Genomic DNA, 23544 nt, shown 5'->3' with positions numbered 1-23544 from the left:
CTCCCACACAGGCTGTCTGCTGTCGTCAATAAAAGCCATTTACTCTTTCCCTCCCCCAGGACATGTATCTTAATACTTAATGCATTCAAGATGTAAACTACTAACAGGCTGCTTTTATTTCCACATGGAGCTCTCTGTTATCTCCCTCAGTTCTCTACAAGAGAATTAGGACAGAAGGTAAAACCCACCCATATGCAAGAGAAGAGGAAAGCAGATTTTTTCCCTCATTATCAGCCAGGTTTTTTTCCTTTCACGTGGGCATTTGTGCTCTTCTGCTTGGCACATGCCTGGCAATGAGAAAATTAAAATCCAAAGCTCTGTACTACAGCAAGTTGTTTCTGAAGGGACCCTGAGGATTCTTTATTAGAGAGCTCACCAAATACAGCAATGAAAGGACTAAACCAGTTTCTGGGGAAGCCTGGGACTTACACAGATATAACTGTGGATGTGGCTGCAAACTGATATTCAGCTTGGCTGGCAAGACCAAACAAAAATCAAAGCACTCCTGCTTCTCTGGCAAGTGCTCATGATTAGGCCTCCAACTCATGACATGTACTGAGGCAGAGGGTGTGAGAGAGCCCCTGGTCCTGCAGAACCTGCCCCTGGTGACAACGTGATTGCCCCCCCAGCCCCAGCGTGGGCACTGCCCAGAGAGCAGCAGTTCAGCCCAGCACTGCAGGGGTGTGCTGTGCCATTAGCCTGGGTCACCCTGGATACACCAAATCATCAGCCTGTGCCACCCCACACTTACACTCTGCAGTACAGGCAGTTATTGAGTCGTGGCAGCACCACGGAAAAGTGCCCCCGAGTTCCAGTGGAAAGGATTTAATCTGTTGTCCAACATCCACCCTGCAATTCTGCACCCCGGGCTCCTTCCATTACTGAGCTCTCTGCCTAATGGCAACTATTGACCATGTGCTTTCTGCTTCACCCTGTCATTAATTATTGAGAAAAAACACCAAGTGTTCCAGCACAGCGAGAAAGGAAGAGAGGAGTATATGTAACAGGAAAGGAAAAATGGAATTTTGGGGAATAATGGAGATTCTTGTCAAACTTCTTCTAATCTGTAACTTAAGATAAATATAAACAAATTAAAAAAAAAAATAACTCCTGTGAGATTCCAAGCAAAGGAGAAAGCCAAACATTGTGGGGCTATGAGCACAGAATTTGGCATAAAAATGGAAAATAAAACTTCTATCTAGTTTTATCAGCAAGTGTTTCTTTCTCAGAGAGTTCAAAGCAAAAACAAACCAACCTGATGCTTTTCAAAGCCTTTCTCCAATGACACTTAAATATGGGCACAGGAGTTAGAAGTGCCATAAAGTCTGAGGTTCAGGACAAATTGTGAAGATGAAACACTGGAATATCAAAAAGAGCTTGTAAAATGCAGAGAACAGGCAACAGACTCTAAAGGAGGAAAAAAAAGATTTGGAAAGGTCCCAAAAATGATGAAGACGCAATACACTGATGGGTTCTTAAGCACTGACTGGTAAGGGGTTAATGGAAGCAAAAAGATGGAATAAACAAGAGATAAGTCAGTTCTTGAGAGAGAAGAGAAAACTCAGGAAAATGAGCCTCAGCAACTGAGAGAAATAACCCAGCCCTGAATATCAAAACAAACAAAAGAAACAGAGGAGGAAAAGGTGGAATCTGCCTGCTTGGCTGAGACAACAAAATGAAATTTCAAGTCAGGAACAAGTAGGAAAACAACAGTAGCAAAAGACAGCCAGAAAAAGCAGGCATTAAAAGAATGGGCTGATATTGCATGGAATGGCACAAGTGGGAAGCATCCATCAGAAATTAGGCCACAGAGTAGACATCCACCCCACAGACTGGGAAAAACACAGCTCCAAGCACATGCTGAGCACAGCACGTTCATTCCACAGCATAACAGCCTCTTGCCTGAGGTGGGAAAACCAAAATCCCACAGTAAGATTCTGGGGTAGAGTTGATTAGGAATACAAACAAGCAGAATTATTTAAGAAGCAAGAACTATGTAGGAATATACAACGTAACAGTGGCCTAGAAAAGACAACAACCCCAAAAAGTCCTACATAGGACTGATGGCACATTCCAGCAGAAGCTGAAAAAGAAGTTTGGAAAAGGAAATAGAGGTATTTGAGACAAATTGTGCGTGTGAAATAATAGTAACTCTAAACAATAGGAATGTGGAATAAATCAAAGGCTTTAATCATTATTATTGGCAACAAGGCTAACCACAGTCATCATATTGAGTTTTCAATTAAGAAATACCTATACCTCCCTTTAAGCATTAAGTCCCAAGTCATGTGCTACTTCCAAGGCCCAGGAAGGAACCTGTCTTCACTGGGGCATTACTGTTTGACCTATTCTATTAGTGAGCATTGAAAACCCACAATTACACCCAGACCACTCATAACACACCCAACAGCCTGGGCTGTGTTAGGGAATAGAACTGGGGAAGTTTTCCAGCAAAAAGAACTAATGAATCCAAGAGAAAGGGCCTGACAAAGCAGCACTTAACCCAGCAAAGCCCAGGCTCTGGCCAGATTCTCTTATTTGGGTTATGAAGTATGTGAATCTTGGGTCATAATTCCCACCCCAATGAGTTAAGTGCTCTAGAGACCTTCAACAAAGGAGATGTCACCATTTAATATTCCCATGTTCTCTTCTTGCTGGAGATAAAGCCACCTGACAGATGGATAAATCCCTCCTGTAAGCTCTGGGATTGCTGTGGGATGTACTTTAGCAGCACTACCTTACACAGACACCCACCACTCACGTTCAGAATCATGGAATCATCAAGGTTGGAAAGGACCTCCAGGATCATCCAGTCCAACATTTGACTGAATACCTCCATGCCCAGTAAACCATACCACAAAGTGCCACATGTACATATTTTTTTGAATACTTCCAGGGATGGGGCAGCCCATGCCAGTGCCCGACCACCCTCTCAGTGAAGAAATTTTCCCTAATATCCAATGTAAACCTTCTCTGGCCATTTCCTCTCCTCCTGTCCCTTGTTCCCTGGGAGCAGAGCCCGACCCCCCCCGGCTCCCCCCTCCTGTCAGGGGGTTGCAGAGCCAGAAGGTCCCCCCTGAGCCTCCTTTTCTCCAGGCTGAGCCCCCCCAGCTCCCTCAGCTGCTCCTGCTGCTCCAGCCCCTTTCCCAGCTCCGTTCCCTTCCCTGGACATGCTCCAGCCCCTCCATGTCTCTCCTGTCATGAGGGGTCCAGAACTGCCCCCAGGACTTGAGGAGTGACCTCACCAGTGCTCAGCACAGGGGGACAGTCACTGCCCTGCTCCTTCATTCAAAAGGGCCATAAAAAATTTAAAAAGTACTTTAAAAAAAAAAAATCACTACGTGTTTTAATGGCAGAACTCACTCATAGAAATGGGACTTGGAAATGGACAGGAAGCTGCAGTCTCTGTTGGCCTTGATGGTGAAGATCAGTGGCTCCCCAGTGAGCACGGCGAGCTGGCCCACGAGCTCCCCAGGGTGGGTTATGAAGAGACAAGTGTCCTCCTCAGAGTCAATCTTCCTCTGGTACACATGAAGCATCCCCGAGACCACAAAGCAAACATTAACATCCTGCAGCAAACGGAAAAAAAGAGCTCAATAAAATCCCCACAAGATTTTAAAAGCAATTATCACACTGACAGCGCTATCACGACCGATCTGTTTTTCAGAAAGCTCCCTATGGTTTTTTGAACAATTAGGTGATAAAATAAGACACAATAGTGAATTATTAAAAGCTGGTTATGAATATTTAAAACTAAGCAGCCACAATATTGAAAAATGTGTTTCTCTTTGGGTGGTTATGAAAAATGAAGGCTGCATCTGCAAGATCTCAAGGAATAAGGACAGAATTGGGAGTGGAGGAGATAACGGGGAGTCACAGCAGCAGGATGAGGGGCATCAGGGGTCAGCAGAGCAGAACCCAGCAGTGCTGGAATTGGAGCTGCCTCTCATCTGCTTTGCATAAACTTATTTATTTACACAGTATTATCATAAATACAGCTCATTATATCCTAAATACTTTGCTATAAACAAGCAACACAATTGATGTTGGGGGGGAGTGGGGGGAGAAATACTTTACTGCAATACTTTACTGAAATACTTTACTGAGTGACATCCCCAAAAGCCCTCAGTGCAGGGCATGAAAAAAGGTTTCCCAGACTTCACAGCTCCTGGGGAAGGACAGAGGTGGGATATTCCACCCCTTGTCATGAGGTACATCAGAGCTGACAACACAGACACCAGACTCCCACTCCGGCTCTGTGGGAGGGAGCGTGTGGGAGGGCTGAGAGCCAGGGCTGTTCCACCTCGAGAAGTGACACCTTGGGAGGGGTCAGGTGGGATTTTTTTCTCTATCATCAATGTGTATAAATACTTCACAGGGGAGGGCAGGAACCGAGGCAGGTGCAGGTTCAGGTGGTGCTGACTCACCTGGTCCCCCTGCCTCGACAGCACGGTGCCAGCAGTGACCTGGTGCAGCGTCACTTTGCCGTTCAGCAACGCAGGATTCTGGGGAAAAAGGGGGTGGGAGGCACAATTTACTGCTCTGTGCACAGGGAAAGATCCCAGAATGTGAGGAAGCATACAAATAAAGCAAGTAAGAGTAACTACTGAAGTTACTAAAGACAACGTTATAAGCGTTTGAATCTCTGCAAAATACGGCACATATTTTTGTATTTCTCTACCCAACAGATGTTTCTTCCAGAAGATCTCCACACAGTGATAGGGCTGCTGATGGAAAAAGCCCCAGAGAGACTAGAAAATCAGAAAAAAAGACAGAGAAGCCTAAAAGTGAAGAACAGGCTCATGAAAAAGATAAGGAGAGGGAGAAAAGCAAATAGAAGCATAGAGAACAAGAAAGAAGGTTTGATCCATTTCAATTGATCACATTTGGATTCTTAAGGATTTTCTATTTGTCAGTTTTTCCCTCTGACTCTTTTAATGATCTACAGTGAAGACATCTGTATCAACTGGCATGAAAATCATGAAATATGAAGTTACTTTCAAAGGAAGGTGAAACTAGAGGAGACTTTGTAAATCATGGAGAAATGGGACAAGAAGATGCAACTCCTGCTTTATCCCAGCCCTTCCCTGAACACACAGCTCAGCTGAGCTGTACGTGTGGAGCAGATTTTCACACACACTGTGGAACAAAAGCTTCCTCAAGGTCATGAATTCTTGTGTCCAGGCACATCTGGGTTGCAGAGGAGAGCTGGAATTTCCCTCCCAGCTGAAGAGCACATGGGAAGGAGAGTCATTCCAAAGGCCACCCTCAGTTTGGACTCAACCCCAGCCCCTTGGAATGGCAAGGAGCTGAGCTGGCCGAGTGCAGCACCGGATCCAAAGATTCCCTTCCCACTCCAAAGCCAGTCACCAACATAAGTGGCACCTGAGTGCATAAGTAACTCCCAGTTAACCCAGGTTTTGGGAAGGTGAATTTCTTTATCAGAATCCCAGGCTGGTTTGGATTGGAAGGGACCTTAAAGCTCATCTCCTTCTACCCCCTGCCATGGGCAGGGACACCTTCCACTAGCCCAGGTTGCTCCAACCCCAAATCCAACCTGGCCTTGGACACTTCCAGGGATGGGGCAGCCACAGCTTCTCTGGGCAACCTGTGCCAGGGCCTCACCACGCTTAATAAAGAATTTCTTCCTAATATCTGACCTAACCTTGCCCTCCTTCAGCTTAAGGCCATTCCCCCTTGTCCTATCACTCCATGCCCTTGTCCAAAGTCCCTCTCCAGCCTTCTTACAAACCTTCAGAAGTTCAGCATTTTACCATCACCACCTGAATGGGCTGGGGCAGAAAACAAGGCTCAGTTATGGATTCTTGTGTTCTGCTGAAGCCTGACAGTGCAGTCCTGGCTCTCACAGTTTCTCTGTGTATTTACCTGTGCACAGGGCTTTGCCACACAGGCAGAAGCACTAAAAGCAAGAGCTGCACTCACAGGAAGAACCAATTCAGCACAAGAGCAGAATCTGCCCACAGTCATTAACCTCACTGCAGCAGGAAACCAACAGAGCAGAGATGTAAACACTCCACACTCGTAATTGTTCTGCCAGGTTTGAATTTTGGGGTTGAAAAAAAATAGAGCAAGTGAAATAATCACAATTATTCTTTACACCTACTGCTGATAAAAAGAACATATTTTCATCAGAAAATAGTTTTATTGAAGCCCATCTGTTTCATGGGAACATACCCAATGCAGAGAACCTGACAAGCACCTGTCAAAATATTTCAGTTCAGCAACAGCAACTCAACTAATTTCTATGATTTTTTTCCTCTATTTATCTATTTATGGTTGTATAGTATTACCTAAAGACAAAGTTGTGACTCTGAAAGCACCCCTCAGTAAGGGAATACAAGCTCCCTCATGAGCTCTACTTACCAACAGGATTTTGGGGCTGCACTGGGTCTAACAAAAATCATTGCAAAGATTTTCTTCATGTCTAAGACTACTTAAGTATTGGAATAGATTGCACACTGAGCTGTGAAGCCTCATCACTGGAGATCTTTAAGCACAGCTGAGCCAAAAACCTGCCAGAAATGACTTAGCAATATTTGATTCTGCCTCGGGCATGAGAAGAGCCTCACTGACCTCCAAGCAGACCTTGATATCTTCCTTTTCCCTGCTATTACCACCCCATTAAGCAATAAAAGAGCTGACAAACAAGATCCAGCCTGTCCAGCACCTTCTCTCTTGAATGGGTGAGCCCAGCAAGCCCAGATTCAGCATTGCACAGTTGCAGGGTTTGTGGAAGTAACTCTGCACTGATCCCCTCCAGCCACCAGCTTTTAGGAAAACAAGTCATTACCACAACAAACTCCATTTCCCAGCACGTTTCTTCCTTTGCATTACTGTAACAAATGGTTGCAGCAGGAAACTGGACAAATCAGGGTACAGTATAAATTACAGTAACAAATATAACAAGTAGCAGAGGTTATTTTTGGATAACAAACTAGGAGGGTTTATGACACAGAAGTGAAAATACAAGCCACTTATAAACAATAAGCAAACCCAGTAATTAACTGGGGCAAATAACTAGTTTGTCAAAGGAAATTCCCTTATAACTCACACAGAAGAGAAGCCCTGCAACACTGCTTAATGTCATATCATAACTGCAGACAAAGCTGAAACCATGTAAAAATTGTATGACATTGAAAACCACTTATGACAGATCCAAGGAATTCAAGTTATTTAAAACAAAACAAAAAAAACCCTTTAATTCTGAAGTCAGATACCTAAAAGCCATTTGAAACAACAATGCCTCTCTCCTACAGTCAGTTATCCCCTCCTTTCTCAAAGTATCATGAAAATAACCCAACACCCAAACAACCAAAATACCCCCAAACCTACCACCACCTGTCATCAAAACATCTTTATTTGATTCACTCTGGTTGGCTGCTCTATAAAATGACAATTAAAATGCTTCCAGCCAGCTAAGAAATAAAAGATCTCATTTTTTACCAGACCAGCTTACAGAATTAATTTTCTTCTTTTATGTAAGCAGTGTTGAACACAAATATTTTGCACACAGCAAGATTTTTTCTTCCACTGCCTGCAAAAGAACTTTTACTATCGTGTCTGGAGAAAAAAATTAAACTTTCAATGAGATCTCTGGTATTTGGCTACATCCCATCAGATTCCAATTTGCTTGTGAAAAACTGTAAATTGCTATAATCCCCAAGTTTGAAAATCCTACTTTGTTTCATTGTTATTGAGATCTTCACGTTACAAACACTGCCTATTAGGGGCTGCATTTCAAGGATACTGTTGCAATTAACTTTATCTCTCAACTGCTGCTTGTTAATTACTGAGAAATTTATTCTAGACTTAAAAAAAAACACAAAAGTGCTGTAATCATTTCAATGATCTTGGGATTTCTGCTCATTAATGACAGTTCTATCAAGAACAGGAAGCTGAGCAGAACAGATGAGGGGACCTGGTCCTGGTTCACTCCATCTGCAACAAGAATTCCTTCTAAAATAGTCTGTAGTCTTTCATGGGCATACAAATGCCTGAAAAAACCCTGGAAATTACCCTAAGACAGGTAAGTGTCCTGCAGACAGACCTTAGATCAGCGAGGATGGGGAGCCTCGAGTGTCCCAGCTGGGAGCTGAGACCGTGACAGGGATTCTGAAATCACAAGGGCAATAACTTGGAAATCAGGAGGGAATGTTAAAATCCAAAAGTAAAACCTTTTTGAGTTCTACCAACTGTAGTTTGATGACAGCTCTGGCAGCAGAGGAGGAGGTGCAGCAGCTTTGCCCAGCCCCTGGCAGCACCAGCAGAGTGGAGTTACTGCAGTACAGGCTGGAACAAGCCAGGGATGTCTGTGACTGACTGAGACAGATGCATAATTTTCCCAAACTGTCTGATTAGCTGCATGAACAGCCACAGCTCCATAATGGAATGCAGCTGGAATCACAGGAATGATGGAAACAATCATTTTCATCCCTTCTTCCAACATGAAGGGGCTCAGCAGGGGCTGAGCTCGGGGGTGACTGGGAGGTCACCAGGCACAGGACCCAGCTGGGAAATGCTCCCAGTGCCACTGCCAAGTACAGAGACTCAACTCCAAAACCCAAACAAGCACTTGGATGCTGTGCCAAGAGCATTAATGGATTCAGCAATCACCTGAATGCCTTTACATAACTTCTTCACAACACTATGTGAGAGCACAGAATTAGAAGGTGGCAGAAATTGCACATTTGCTGCTCACAAGGCTAAATCTGCACACAGTGAGAGAAGATTCATGCACTGCATTCCAGCGTGGTCTGGTCAAGTGGCAGAATAATTCAAATTTACTTCAGCCCTTCTAATAACTTCAACAACTATTGAATAAAACATTCCACTCGTCTACGGTACCGGGGAGACAATTTGCTTTTTAGTTCCTGGCAGAGTGAGACAAAATGCAAAAACAAAGCCAGTTCTTCCTGCAATAACTCACATCAAGTTTCATCAGGGTTGAGAGGTCCTTCTTTGCTGCTTCAACGATGGCATCAATATGTTTGGTGTTACAGGAGTCCTGCACTGCACTGTAATGGAAAACTGCTGAAGGAGTCTCTGTCACCGTCACAGTCTTCTTCAATATGGACTGCAAAGAGCAGAAACACAACAAGGATCATTTAAACGTTATAATTGGCACTTACCCAGCCAAAATGTGCCATATCATGTGTTCTCTCTACCCACCACAACTGGTGGTCTGCATAGGAGAAATCTAGGTTTCCAAAAAAGCAACAGCTTGCTAACTTCATTATCCCTGTATTTTTTTCTGACACTCAAGTCAAACAAAGTTACTCATCACAGCTTGTGAAAGGGAAAAACAAGAGACTTTTCAGAAACTGGGCAGCTTGATGGAACTAAAACTTGAACAACACAAAGATGGAGGAAACGAAAAAACGTCTGTCAAGGTCACAGTGAGCAACAATTTCACTTGAAAGTTTAGTCTGCAGTTTCATAATTCAAGAGCATTTTTGTGCTCTTGACTTCCAGGCCTGTATTCATAAAAATCAGACCACAAAAAGGAAAACAGATTTATAAACAGTGACTGTAAACCTCCAGGAAGTTCACAGGCTGATACAAGTTTTTAATTCCTTGCTGCAAAGTACCAATCACAAAAAAAGCATGGTCTGACAAATCCACCTTTCCAAATGATTCATTTCATGAGTGAGGGGAAGGCAATACCTAAAAATCAAGAAGTTGCAGGGGTGCTTTCAGACTGCTCGCCAAGGGAATCTCCAGAGTTTCAAGATCTGCACTAAAAAGCTTTAACAGTCACCAAAATCTACTGAAACAACTATAAGTTAAAAAATACTAATACAAAAAAACCATCCAAGGCCAGGTTGGATGGGGCTTGGAGCAACCTGGGCTAGTGGAAGGTGTCCCTGCCCATGGCAGGGGGTGGCACTGGGCGAGTTTTAAGGTCCCTTCTAACCCAAGCCAGTCTGACTCTGTAAGACCAGATATCCCAACTCCTACAGAGGTGCAAGGGCAGCGTTTCAAAGGCAGAAAACACTGGAATCCCTCCAAGAATAATGATGTACAAGGCCAGGAACAGGGTGGACTCCCAGGGGATCAGACAGACCCACCTTGGCCGTGCCGGGGCTGCCAGCAGTGTCCTCTGGGCTCAGGTGCACCCGGGCCCTCTCGTAGGCCATGTCCATGTCAGACTTGGCACCGCTGGAATTATCTGAAAACAACGGGAAAATCTTGGTTTAAGCACCTCCTTTATTACAGTTTCTCAGAAACAGCAGAAAACACACAAAGAGGAGCAACTTTAGCAAGAGGCGTCTTCATGTTCTTATTGATTCCCTCGTTCCCTTTGACCTGGAAGATCTGCTGGGAATTTTGTCTCTTGTCATCTGAACTCACTCATTGATCACGTCCCAAAATTCCCACACCCATTATTTTACAGGGTACAATCAGCATTTTGGGGTAGACAAAACAGAGCCATTCACATCTGATGATTTTCAGGAAGAGGCAAATCCACCAAACAGAATTTCCTTGTTGTTTTCAGGTAATGATTCTCTTTAACTTTTTATCCACCAAACAAAAGAAACTTTTTTGTACCCAATAAATTGCAAGACCTTTCATGGGGAAGAATATTATGATCAGCAACTTCTTAAAGTCTCTCCATACAAAGCATTTCTCCTTGAAGTCTAAATAATCTCAGATCCTGTCTACAACTTCTCCAAACTGTGGTGCTGAGAGTTCCATAAGAAATTCCCTTACAGGGAATTTATTTAATTCATGAATTTGAAGTCACTACAACCTCTGTTCCTTACTTCCCAATTTAATACAGCTTAATTACATTAGCTCCTTGGCTGTCTCATCCACCTTCCAGGAACCCCTCTGAGCTAATCAATAATACAAACATAACGAGGAAACTCTTCCTATTTAATTAAATACCTTGAGCAGGATTCCCCCATATCAGTCTGAGGATTTACAGATGAGTTTAAGAGTCATTCAGAAACTGCAATTTCCATCAGCAAATAAACCTATAATAATTTCTATCATATTTCCATGCTCAATATGTTTCCAAAATAGATTATTAAGACTGTTTTCTCCCTTATGCCTTTTCCCTTCTGTCATTGTTCTTATACTTTTGCTTTTATAAATACAAATTGCTGTTCAGGAGTAGGCTGGGCCTTTAGGAAAACCAACTGTCTTTCCGGACTGGTAATTTTTGTTACCCAATAAGTTCTGAGAGGGCTCAAATTTTTAATTTTTCTTCCCTATATCCCCCTCTCCAAACACTTTAGTTTTGCCCAGAGCTTTGGGAAGTTGGCTTTTGGAAACATGGAGCTGCCCTGTATTTAATAACCTGTGATATATGACCACGTGAAAATACCACCCCCCCACGAAGAGCTGTCTATAAATTTAATTTGAAAACCAACATTCTTCTATTTCTGTAGGGGCTTGACTCCTATCTCCTCCCCAGCTGAGACAACGGGAGAATCCCACTGTCCCAAGTATTCAGATCTACCTCAGAGTACTCTTTTTCATGCCATCTTGAGGAAACAGCCTCAAGTTGTGCCAGGGGAGGATTAGATTAGATATTAGGAAAAATCTTTCCAGGGAAAGGGTTGCAAAGCCCTGGCACAGGCTGCCCAGGGCAGTGGTGGAGTCACAATCCCTGGCAGTGATCAAAAAACCTGTGGATGTGGCACTTGAGGACATGGGCTAGTGGTGAACATGGTGGTGCTGCTGGGTTAATGGTTGGACTTGATGAGCTTAGAGAGGTTTTTTCCAACCTTAACAATTCTATGATTCTGTGATGTACAAATGTGAACCAATCTTTGCATGCAGTAAATCCACATCTGCCACTGGGGTCATAACATCATTTGGTGATCAGCCTCCAAACAAGGAACCAAACAAGCTGACCCAAAGGTTATTATCAGCAGAACTTACAAGCCATAAAATCAGAAAAAAAAAACCCAAACAACCAAACAAACCAAAAAGTTGTTGATTTTATCAACTGAATTTCATTTCACTGCGGCATTAAAGACCCTAAATCAGCTATAAACAAAAAAGCTGGGAAAACAGAAGTAGCAGCTTCCTCTGGGCTGATCTGACTCCCTGTCAGTCACCTTGACCCCCCAGTCCCAGTGCCAGCAATTCCTGAGCCCCAATACACCAAGTGCATTCCCAACCTAAACACACACCTCTCATGTAAAACCCAAATAATCTGATAATGGGCACGTAGGCACGGAGAGCATCCTCTGCACATCAAAAACTCGGGGAGAGGAGAACGAGGAGGCATTCTAAGAATGAAAGCTTATGTCTACTAGACTTCTATTCAAAGCAGAATCTTCATCTCAGTCGTAGAGATGAGCTGCCCACGCAGTGATTAATTAAACTGTCTTGCTGCTCAAACGGGAGTGGGAAAGGATCCGGCAGAACGAGCTTCAGCTGCAACCGTTGAGTCAAAGGAACAGAAGGCAGTGGGAAACAGGAGTGGAATGTGATCCTGTGTGAGGAACATGTGCTTGCTGGTATCCCACACACTGCTGGGATGGAAGTCACTGCAAAAACAATGGCAACTGGCAGCATTCCAGTGCCTCTTCCCCGCCAAGCACTCGCTCACTGAGCTACCTGCCCTGCCTGCTGCGGGTGGTCCCACAGGGCTTTGGGCTTGGAGGGGAAGAGCAGCTTCCCTGAACACCTGAGAAGCAAAAAACAACAAACAAACCAATAAAAGACAGCTGCTATTTAACCTTAGAATAATAGTTAGGAAGACACACTCCCAGGAACAATAAATGGGTGAATTTATCACAGAAATGACCTTGCTGTTTTATTTCCTTCTTCTAATTCCTCTGTCCACCAGATGCTTCACATGAGCTAGTTCCATCTTTCTCCACAAAGGGTCAGTACACTTAAAAAGCAGAGTAGCCTGAGTCAGCAGGTTCCTATTCCCTCATCTACACAACTGCTATGCTTCAAGTTAGAGAACTGCACAAAACCCAGAAGAATAAATTAGACCCCAGCCCCAGGAGCAACTGAAGCAAAAGTGTTTTCCCCCAAAGGAATTTTTAGCAGTTTTTGTTAATTCTGATGAGCCAGGCAAATCAAGGATATGCTGAGATATCAGCACCTGTATGACTCTAATACAGACAGTTCTCTCCTCTCTGAGTCAGTAATAAACATAATCAATATTCCATGGAGCCTGAACACACAGTAAGGCAGAGGAATAGAATCTGAAACAAGATCCTGATCTTGTCATTACAGACATCATGACACTTTCTGTGCAAACTAAACAGTAACCTCAGTGCAGGGAGCAGAAATCAGCTCTGTTAACTGAGGCAAATCATAATTACCCAATTAGACATGCTCCTTCTGTCAGTAAAAATTAATTTTCTCTCTCTGCCAAGGTCAGTGTACACCAATATAACTCTTGTGACACACAAAAGGAGAAAGGGAGGACAAATGGACATATCCATGGGTAAGTTTGCAGGGATCCAGCTCCTAAGAACATGCAAGGACTGTCCCTTACAGGTGTCACAGGGCTGCACAGGCAGAGCTCACTGAACTGTCCTGTGTTCAGGGCATTACCTAATTCACCTCTGAATCAAGTCTGCTGGCATGTTTTTTAATGCATAGTGCAAAACAACCTCACACACAGGAAAATCAAGCCAAGCCCCATTTCAAGTCAAGTGATTTTTTTCCCCAGTTCAGAAAGATGAGGTACTGACCACTAGCCAAAAATCCCACTTCTCCATCACATCCATCCCCCTGGACAGTAACATGGAAGCTATGAAAAAAATCTAACTGGGAACCCTGTACACTTGCCCAGCAGGAACTGAAGAGGAAACAAATCAGCCCTCCAGTATGAAAAACGAAGGAACTCCCCATTCCCCTCCTCTCTGCCCACCCCCAGCTTAACTGGATAGCAACAAATGACACAAACCTTGCCCTGGGCAAAGCCCTCAGCAGGAAGGGCTCCCTCAGCCTGGGTCCCTCCTTCCCCTTGTCTCCACACTCTTTAACCCCTCACAGAATGTTCTTATCTTCTAAGCCATCTAATAGCCAAGGTGAGCAACAAAAGTACCTTCTAAAGTACCCAGGGCACCTTTATTCCACTGATTAAACCTTTTATGAGTTCTCTATTAGCAGTATCTAAGCATGACCTCCCAACTCCCTCACAAGGGTTAGTCTGGCACTCAGCTAACACAGACAGATGTCTTCCCCCTGTGATTCCCACAAGTCCAGTTTCCCCACCTTGGCACACAAAGCTGTCCTGAACACCTGGCCCAGAGGAAGATGTCTACAGTGGAGATGACTGAAATTGCCCTAAATACTGATACTGCAGCATCAAACCAGCTCTGCCTCATAAATGTCTCCTCACAGCCTCCAGTGATCAATCACCTTTATTATCCACTCAAAAAAAAAACATTCCCAAATGTTTTTGGGAAACAAAGCCATGTCTAATGTGCTTTTTGGGACAATGAGCCAAGCAAGAATCGTGTGTCATCTTTTGTATGAAAGATGATGGCATATCATCATAACTCACTTTGTTTCAGTTATACCAATTAATAAAGCTCTTCATTTGCAGGCATTGGTAGCCAAATTACTGCATGTTCCCCATTGCTAATAATGACAGCAAGGGAATGCTCTCTTGGATAATAGTCCACTTGTTACTCACTAAATAAATTTTTGACAAATGAGTTAGGAAGCAGCACTACTGCAAAATGATTATCTACCACAAACAGGTCTGCAAGATGATTATCTATCATAAACAGGAAGATTATCTACCCCAGCACTCCAGAGATCATGTGGTTTCCCCCCAAATGATTAGACAAATTATATATTTCCCACAATTTTGCCAAGCACTACTTACTAGAAGCCTCTGCAGACCCTGCATAGGGAGGTGATGAAAGGCTTCTCCTGAAAATATGCTCTGTGTTTTCTGCACCAGAAATCTTCAACGTATCTGGAATTTAGAAACAAAAATTGCACAAATGTAAAAGCAAGGTAACCTCAAATAAAATAAATCTCACTGACAGCAAGAACCTCTCACTACCCACTGTGTTAAAAGTTTTGAAACATTGATGTTAAACATCGTTTAAAACTGTTCCCGGTTTTCATTTAATTAAGGGGTTTTTTTTCCAGGTGCAGAGGCAAAATTCAACTCTGTTTTCCTGGGTTTACCTTCAGTACTGACATTTTAGCCTGATAAGGCACATATCCAGCAATTCTTCTGCTGGTATCTAGACTCACAATTTTCCCAGCTCCTCCTATGCATTCGAAATTAGGAGTCACTTTTTTCCTCCTCTCCCTCATCCCTAAAAATAATTAAAAAGATAGTATTAATTCCCCTTTGAAGCTAAGGGCCATCCAAAGGCTTCAAAACCAAAACTCATCTAAGGCAATTCCTAATTAATAAAATAAAAATCCTCTGATCAATAGCAGTGATATCAATAGTCAATCAAATCAATAGGACAAGGGGGAAAGGCTTTAAGCTGAAGGAGGGCAGGGTGAGATGGGATATTGGGAAGGAATTCTTCCCAGTGAGGGTGGGGAGGCCCTGGCACAGGTTGCCCAGAGAAGCTGTGGCTGCCCCATCCCTGGAAGTGTCCAAGGCCAGGTTGGATTTGGGGCTGAAGCAACCTGGGCTAGTGGAAGGTGTCCCTGTCCATGGCAGGGGGTGGGACTGGATGAGCCTTAAGGTCCCTTCCAACCCAAACCAGTCTGGGATTCTGTGATTAGCACAACAATTAAAGAAGGTCACAAAAGCTACTCCATGTTTCCAGAAACGTTACCCATTTCCAGTCCTTCCCCAGATCTTTCAAACTTCTCTCCACGATCCTCCTCCAGTGCACTGGACACTGGTCTTTTCCCAGCTTTGCTGGTGCTTCCTCCAGCTGTGACACTGGTCACGGACACCAGTGGGATGGCCTGGCTCTGCTGAAGGAGCAAGGGGAGAAGGAAACATAAACCACACACTCACTCCTGTCCCACAGGCCTGGAGCCTGCTCTGACCCCCAGGGACTGCTCCCAGTTGTGGTGATCAATCAAAGATCACCAGGGGTGACTTGTCATGGGATCCACCAGCTCCCTCATCCATCCCATCAGGGTCTGGGCACTCAAAACTGGCCAGTTTGATTTAAGTATTCCCTGACCTTGTCACAGAAAAAGGGGAAATAACCTCTCCAACCAGTTTGTTGGGTTAGAAAGCCATTATTTTAAATTATATTAGGCATTATTTAGAGCACTGGGTGCATGGGGGATCTCTGTACCTCAAATGCACACCCAGCAACCAAACAGACCAGGTTATAGATATGAAATGAATACATAATCATTACACATCCATCACATCTCCAGAATACATACACATATGCCAACTACTTCTGTGAACTTATTTGGATATGAGTAGGGGTTTTTTGAGGGTCTCTGTCATTTGGGGAACACCCCATTCCCCAAACTATCCCTCTGTGGTCCCAGATATCCCAATGAATCTCTTCTTGAAAGTATCTCAACTACGTGGTCCAGTCACGTTGTACTTTTCTCACTGCCTTTGCTCCAACACACAGTCTTTGTTCTCAGAACTAAGACATCTGCTGGTACATATTAATCACTGCTATAGGCACTAAGCACTATCTGGTACAAGACTAAGCATTAATCATGGATACAGGGATCAAGCACTATTTTGCTAAAGTTACAAGAATTTCCCAACATCTTCCCCCGCTGCTGCACGGCCTCCTTTTTAAAGAGATTTAACTTGTTCGGTCAGAACCTGACCCTCTGCCACCACAGGGACAGCATTTTTCACACTGCTATAGGCAGAGGTGACCAGGAACCATTAACAAATGTCAGGACTGCTGGAGCACAGAGCAGAGCACATCCATCACTTCGGAGCGATGCCCTTTGGACACTGAAGCCTCCCAATAATTCCCCAGGCGTCGGCGTGGGCTGGGTTTTATGGGCTGGTTGTACAAGTACCTCACTTCTCAAGTACTGTCATTAGGAATTTAATATGTAGCATTTGCTTTACAACCTTCTGGAAGGAGGAGAACCTCCCTGTGCCCAGTCAGAGCTGAGGGACAGCCCCCCAAACTCACACAGCTGAAGAGCTCCGTGGTCAGACCAAGGTAGTTGTGCAAAGCCAGGAATGTCACCCTCTGCAGCCTCACCATGATGATCTGCAAACAAGAAGCATCAGGAATGGATTCAGCATTCTCCCACACTTGTTCTGGCATTTAGATACAATCATGTACCACAGTACCTGAAAGCACTTTATAAAACACAGACTGCACCCTAAGCTGAAATTCCTTTTTAGCAGTTGACAAACTGAGATAGAGACGGAGCAAAGTGATTTACAATGACTTCACAATCATTTGATGGAACAAGAATCCAAAGCCTCACTCACAAACACCAAATGCTTTTTGCTTTCTGTAAACATCAGTAATAGAAGTCCCTTGAAATAAAAGGTTTTGCTTCCAATTTTCCCCTCTCATTAAAAAAATTAATCCATCTTTCCCCATTCAGAACCTGAGCCACTGCTCCACAAGCACTCAAACCTAACCCAGAACATCAGTGCCACCCGACCTTCCTCTGCCCTGCCAGATAATTCCCACTCCTAAGCCATCCTCTCTTTTGTACCAGCTCTCCCAGAGCAAATTAAGTTGGTGTTAATGATCTGTTCCTCTCAACCATCAGGACGAGGAGGTTCAGGTGTCACTCATAAATCATCCAGTACCAGAACAGTTTGCAAGGACAAAAAGATTCAGCAGTGACAGTAAAACAAAAGGACAGCCCAGAGTGACTCATCAGACACTGCACCCTTTGGCTGCTACACCTGGAATCCTTCATTCCTGATCCTTGCACCACCTCCCACCTGCAGGAGGGACGAGCCAAACTTCAGTGCTCACCTGAGAACAGTCTGAGCTTCTGCAAAGCAGGGGAAGGTGAACTTTAAGCTAATTCAAAGCACAGCTCTTTCCTCAGGTGCTGACAGACACTTCTGAAGTGGAAATTCACATATCCATCTGAATTTTGTGAATTTTCCAAAGCATCACCCCTCACCAAACAGCTTCTAAGGGTCCAACAGTCCTATTTCAGAACATGTGACAGCCTGTTCATGATCCTAAGCCACTCTGAAGCACTGCTGGTGCTCACCGAGGTGCAGAGCCCACGCCAGCACCTTCTCCTCAAGGACCAACGAGCTCACAGTGCAGGTCAGGCTGATTAAAGAGGCTACCACAGGCAGAAACTCAATTAATGAAGATATATATATATAAATTATTTCTTCCTGTATGTGGTAGTGCTGGGATTATTAAGTCTAGGGCTTTAACAACTAGGGGAATAGCAGGATATATTCCAGATCTTGAGCAGTTCCATACCTGCCAAAGGATGATGAACTTGCTGAACCTCTAAATGTCTTCCCTGTAACTTTGAAATACGAGTGATTCCCCCTTCCCCCTCAGTTCTACCTACCTGTACCACTCTCACCAGAGTTTCAGGGTATTTTTGGAACACATCTTGGAAGGCACTTGCTGGAAGTCTCAGAATTGTGGATGGAGTGGCTGCTCGGGCTGAGACTGTTTTGTAGGGAGCAGGGTGGCCCTGATGGAAAGTTCCAGAGGCACAAGATTAATCCACCAACCATCCAACTCAAACCTCCCCAGATTCCTGCTTTGCTGCTCTGTATGTCTGGCAGACATCATCTGACCACAGAAAGCCTTGAACTTGTGCTCCATGACCCACGGGTGGAGTAATGAGAGCGAACTCACACCAGCAGTTCCATCAGAATTAAACAGAGACAGAGGCAGAGAAATAAGAGCTACAAGGAGGTGGATCAGGTTAAGGGTCTGTCAGCTCTGCCACAGTCATTACAGACAGAGCCAGGCTTCAGGAGCACTTCAAATTCCAGCTGAAGAGAACAGAGGGTTTGCTGATTTTATTATTTGTACTGACAGCCAAGCTATTTGCTGCAAAAACAAGCCCAGACTCACACAATCAGTACAAAATACAACAAAATTGTACAGTAATTACATACATAATGGAGTGAGACAAAAACCAGGCAGACTTCTTGTGTTTCAAGATACATGTGTCTTCATATATATATATATATATATGAAATATTCCATGTGACAAAGCCAAACAGCTTCTCTTTACTTAAGACAAAGTGGGTCTAGAACATCTTGCTCAAAGAACAGATTGACAATTAACAAACCAATGAAAAATAAAACTGCAAGTGGGCAGAATGTAGAGATTTTTTTACACTGGAAGGCAAGCCTCCAGTTTAGGATTTTCCCCCTTGAATCACAATAGAGTTTTAACAAAAATCTATTGCCAAACACTTGGACAAAAAACTCCAGACAGCACCCCTTCTAAAATGTAATGCTGGAAATAACATCTATAAGTCATGAATTAATTTACTAATACATCAGATACTGATCTACCCCATATTTCTAAGATAAAATGAGCCCTTTTACAGCACAGAGAAGGAGCAAAGGAAGAAATGGAGTTTCTGCTTTAACAGTCACCTCACAGCTTTCCCCCTCCTGAACAGCAGCAGGGAAATTTTTCCAAGCACTGAACACACAGATATTAAATGCTGATTATAAAGGAAACAACTCCCAAGTCTTCCAGAGCACCAGACAACTCCACACAATCACTGGGAAGGAATTCCTGCCTAAAGAACCCAGCAAAACCAAACAAGAGACTTTCTGTACCACAATAATCACTCTGGAAAATAAAGCTGCAGCTCTGTCTGCTGGTCTGCAAGGCACCATGAAGTAGGTTCTAAAATTAAATTACATTAATTGGAACCAATTTCTTAATTACACAAACTTCAGCTGACCTTTTTATACAATCTGGGGATGAAATTAATAGCTTTGATTTTCAAGTTCCTGAGGGATTGGAAATTTTAAACATCTCTTTGACCTACAGGGCAAAGTTACCAGTGTCCCCAGTTTTCTTAAGTTTCTTTTAATTAGGTAAAGAAATTAACCAAAATTAACAAAAATAAATGCGACAATCCACTTTTACAAGCCAGTTTAAAGTCTGCCTTCAGATAAAGAATTAATTTGGAATTCTTATACTTAAATGCAATAGAAAATGTATATAAGTCTGGTTTTAAGTGCATGGATCACTGAATTTGCCATCAATTGTATTTCCTACCAATCTCTACATCAAATATATAGTGAAAAGTAAGGAAATCTAGTAAATCTTTAATTGCTGGACAAGGATAAACACCAGGTTTAATAATCTTCCATAACAGTTATTCCCAAGAGCCAAATAAGCCCTGTTTATACAGTCATGTGGTCTCCAGTCTGCCCAGTAAAGTGTTTGGGTTTTTTCTTGTGCTTGTGAGAGGAGAGGCCAGTCCTGAGAGTGTCAGAAAACCAGTTTTAGGATAATAATGGATAATGATGCAGCAGCCTTTTCCTCCAAAGAACAGCCCAATCCTCCAGGTTTTCAGCATATAATTTTGCCTTTTTGATATCACTGCATGAGAGCAGCTCTGTTCTGAAAGGGCCAACACCACAACTAATGGGTTTGGAACATGCTAAAAGCTGTGAGAGGAGCTCGAGGAGGAAATGTTCTGTAATTGTCAGTTCTCTCAGAAACAAAATAATCAGCAGCACAGGGAGAATACCAGGTTTAAATTATACTGTTTTGCAATCCCACACTCAGATGACAGGAACAGTTAAGTTATAATCAGGAGTGAAACAGGGTTTCTTGAAAAGAACTTTTTGTTCTCAGGGCAGGTAACTATTTACTTGTTCCAAGAACTGTAAGATGTCACCTACAAGCAGCAGCCAAATCCAAATGACAGCTAATGGCCAAATCCAAATGAATTTGGTTAAGAAATATGCCACAAGAGATACAGGTGCTTTACATTCTGCCACCTGCAGTGGTAACTCCTTTTTGTACCCAAAAATCTGGCATATTCTCCCTCTTTCCATTGCCTGGGATTTGTCTTCCTCCCCTCCTACCTGACACCCTCCTCACTGCACCGACACTGCTGCACCCAAAGCTCTTGCAGCAATCAATCTCTTCTTTATAACCTCATCCATCTTGTCCAGTGCCACTTAAACAGACCTGAGCCCTGCAGGCTCACCTTTATCCAAGTGTTTTTTCAGCTTCTTTTAATCCTGACTTTCATTTCCCCCCCTCAGTCACTGCCAGTTGATCAATATTCCTCACAGCCTCTTCTTTTTTATTCCTGCTCCCAGTTTTCCTAATACCCACTCCACAAAAGGAGAGTCAACCCCAAAGCTCCAGAAATCAGCATCACAAGCCATCTCTGCTGGTCCCATTTAACTCTGGATGAACATTCACTGTCCAGGGAAAAGCTCTGGCTGCACACACGAGCTCTCAGCAACAGCTGCTGAAAACACTTCGTGGACACCAACAATGCTCAGCTCAGAGACTTCTTGAATATTTGGAGCAGCATCAATTCAGAGTCAGATTAACTACACCTCAGAATTGTTCCAGAATACCAGGAAAGAGCCTGTACCTACTTGGATTCAAAAGCTTCCAGCTTCTCCTTCAAGTTTAGAGAAATCAGCATCGATCTGTTCTCAGAACAAGTGAAGTCTCATGTCACAGCTGGTACCTTTGTATTTAGTAGATCTAAAGGGACTTTCCAATTTAAAAACTGAAAGATTAAACTAGAAAAGTGCCTCTTGTGTGACCTTTCTTTTAGATCCAACAACAAGAGCTCTTGCAGCAACCTCAACTTTCTCACAAAGCTCTCAGCTAAGTGAGGGACCAGCCTGACATCATGTGCTACAAAATCAGCTGAAAGAATCCCAAATTTAGGTAAGGCAACTGAAATCCTCTCTGAACACACCCTTTCTTCATCTCAGAGCCTTGTGCTGGGTGACAATTAAGGTTATGGTATCTGCAGGAAGTTCTAATCACTGATTTGGAATGACACTGAAGAGTCTCCTCTACTTTGATCAACTTCCTCACTCCTTGCACATTTTCATGCTTCTCCCACAGCCAAAGTCAGCAAGGGACATAAGGAAGAGGAGAAACAGAAATAAACCAGGCAGTTTTATTTCCCACAAAGCTGGGAAATGAGGAACAAAAGAGTTGTAAAAATAAATGAGAACGAGTTTAGCAAAAAAAAAAAACCTGCAAGGTTTTTTCATTCCATGTTCTTCTCCACGCTGCTAACTCTGTTCAAGACACTTTCAATCATTTTTATTTTTTTATTTACCAGTGATATAACTAATGAGAAAGAGGAAAAAAATCATAGAATGAGAATTAAAAACCAAAAAAGATCCTAACACAACACAAAATGAATGGCAACACTCTTAAAAAAACCAAAGCCACAAGACGCTGTTATACAAGAAGGATTTCTTTTCCTATATTCCTTTATAAAGCAAGAACATGACTAGTATTAATGTTCCTATATGATGGTTCTGCTCTTTAGAATATTGTCATTAAGAAAATTTAGTGGTGGAAGTACCAAGGAGGAAGGTACTAATACGAATTTACAAATATATTAATATGAATTTGACAGCAAGAACTAGACTTGTACAGTCCAAATTATTCACATGCCATTACTTTCTACAGGAAAAAAAGCGTGACCAAGCTTAAAAAAATGTATCCCTGTCAATAGGTTTTATGGGAACTATAAATACAGATATACAGATGCATGTTTGCATTTAAAATGGCAAAGAACACTTTAGAGAATCCTTAAACTACTTAATGGTACCTTTTGATGAACAGAGACAGCCAAGCACAACAGAAACATGATACAAGGTCAAACATGAATACAGATTTGATTATCTTCATCCTCTCCACTACTAAAATCCTTCAAGAAAGCACATTCAGTGCTTGAGTATCATCAAAGATGATGAATTCAACACCTTCCATTCAGGTATTCCCAAATAGCTGTGCTGGGATGATTTCAGCAAAACCATCAGTGTAATTCCAGCTGAAACAAACCCCACCAATTTGTACATCAAATATGACCCCCAAACGTTCAGCTCATCCTGTCCCCTGCCAAGGAGCACAACCCTCAGCTGGTCACCAGCACCACCGATGTTGGAAAATAAATCAATCCATCAACTGTTTTCATGGTATAATCACAGTAATAGCAACTGTCAGGTTTATTTTCTTTAGATTAAATAAAAATAAATTCAGTAAGCAACAAATCAAACTCTCAGGCACATGGTGTGACTCTTGGGGATGGTCTGCAGGGTTAAGGGTTGCACTCAATGGTCCTTGGGAGTCCCTTCCAACTCAGCATATTCTGGGATTCCATGAAACAGTGTAAAAGCCTGGAATTCTGGGCCCCAACCTGGTCCTGCTCCTGACTTGAGTTGTGCCCTCAAGCAAATCAAACCCTGTCTCAGACTTCCAGACATAAAGGAATAATCCAAATCCTGCTGCTGATCAGGAACAGCCAGAGTTACACTGCCAAGCACACGACTCACAACCACCTTACACACCCCAGAGCTCACTCCACACCTGGGAAGGCCTGGGAGGAGGAGAAGAGTTAATCAAAAAACCATTTTGCATCCTGAGTCCTTCCCAGGAATATTCAACTCCTGCTCCCCCTGCCAGGCTCTGGCGTCCAGCAGC

General features: G+C 43.2%; 1 protein-coding gene across 1 annotated transcript in view; it reads right to left on the bottom strand.

Annotated features, from left to right (window-relative positions):
- Window positions 1–23544, bottom strand: part of PNPLA7 (patatin like phospholipase domain containing 7) — an 84488-nt gene that overhangs the window by 50187 nt on the left and 10757 nt on the right. Inside the window, exons 10-17 of the mRNA XM_039388786.1 lie at window positions 18433–18561; window positions 17058–17138; window positions 15759–15903; window positions 14837–14929; window positions 10089–10189; window positions 8948–9094; window positions 4428–4505; window positions 3364–3569 (exon numbers count right to left, since the gene is read on the bottom strand). Coding sequence (XP_039244720.1) covers window positions 3364–3569; window positions 4428–4505; window positions 8948–9094; window positions 10089–10189; window positions 14837–14929; window positions 15759–15903; window positions 17058–17138; window positions 18433–18561 — 980 coding nt within the window. The remainder of the gene's footprint in view (window positions 1–3363; window positions 3570–4427; window positions 4506–8947; window positions 9095–10088; window positions 10190–14836; window positions 14930–15758; window positions 15904–17057; window positions 17139–18432; window positions 18562–23544) is intronic.

Source organism: Pipra filicauda, unplaced genomic scaffold, assembly GCF_003945595.2.
Source record: "Pipra filicauda isolate LSUMZ 115617 unplaced genomic scaffold, ASM394559v2 scaffold689_size176454_pilon, whole genome shotgun sequence".
Lineage (NCBI taxonomy): Eukaryota > Metazoa > Chordata > Aves > Passeriformes > Pipridae > Pipra > Pipra filicauda.
This window is presented reverse-complemented; position numbering and strand designations above follow the sequence as displayed.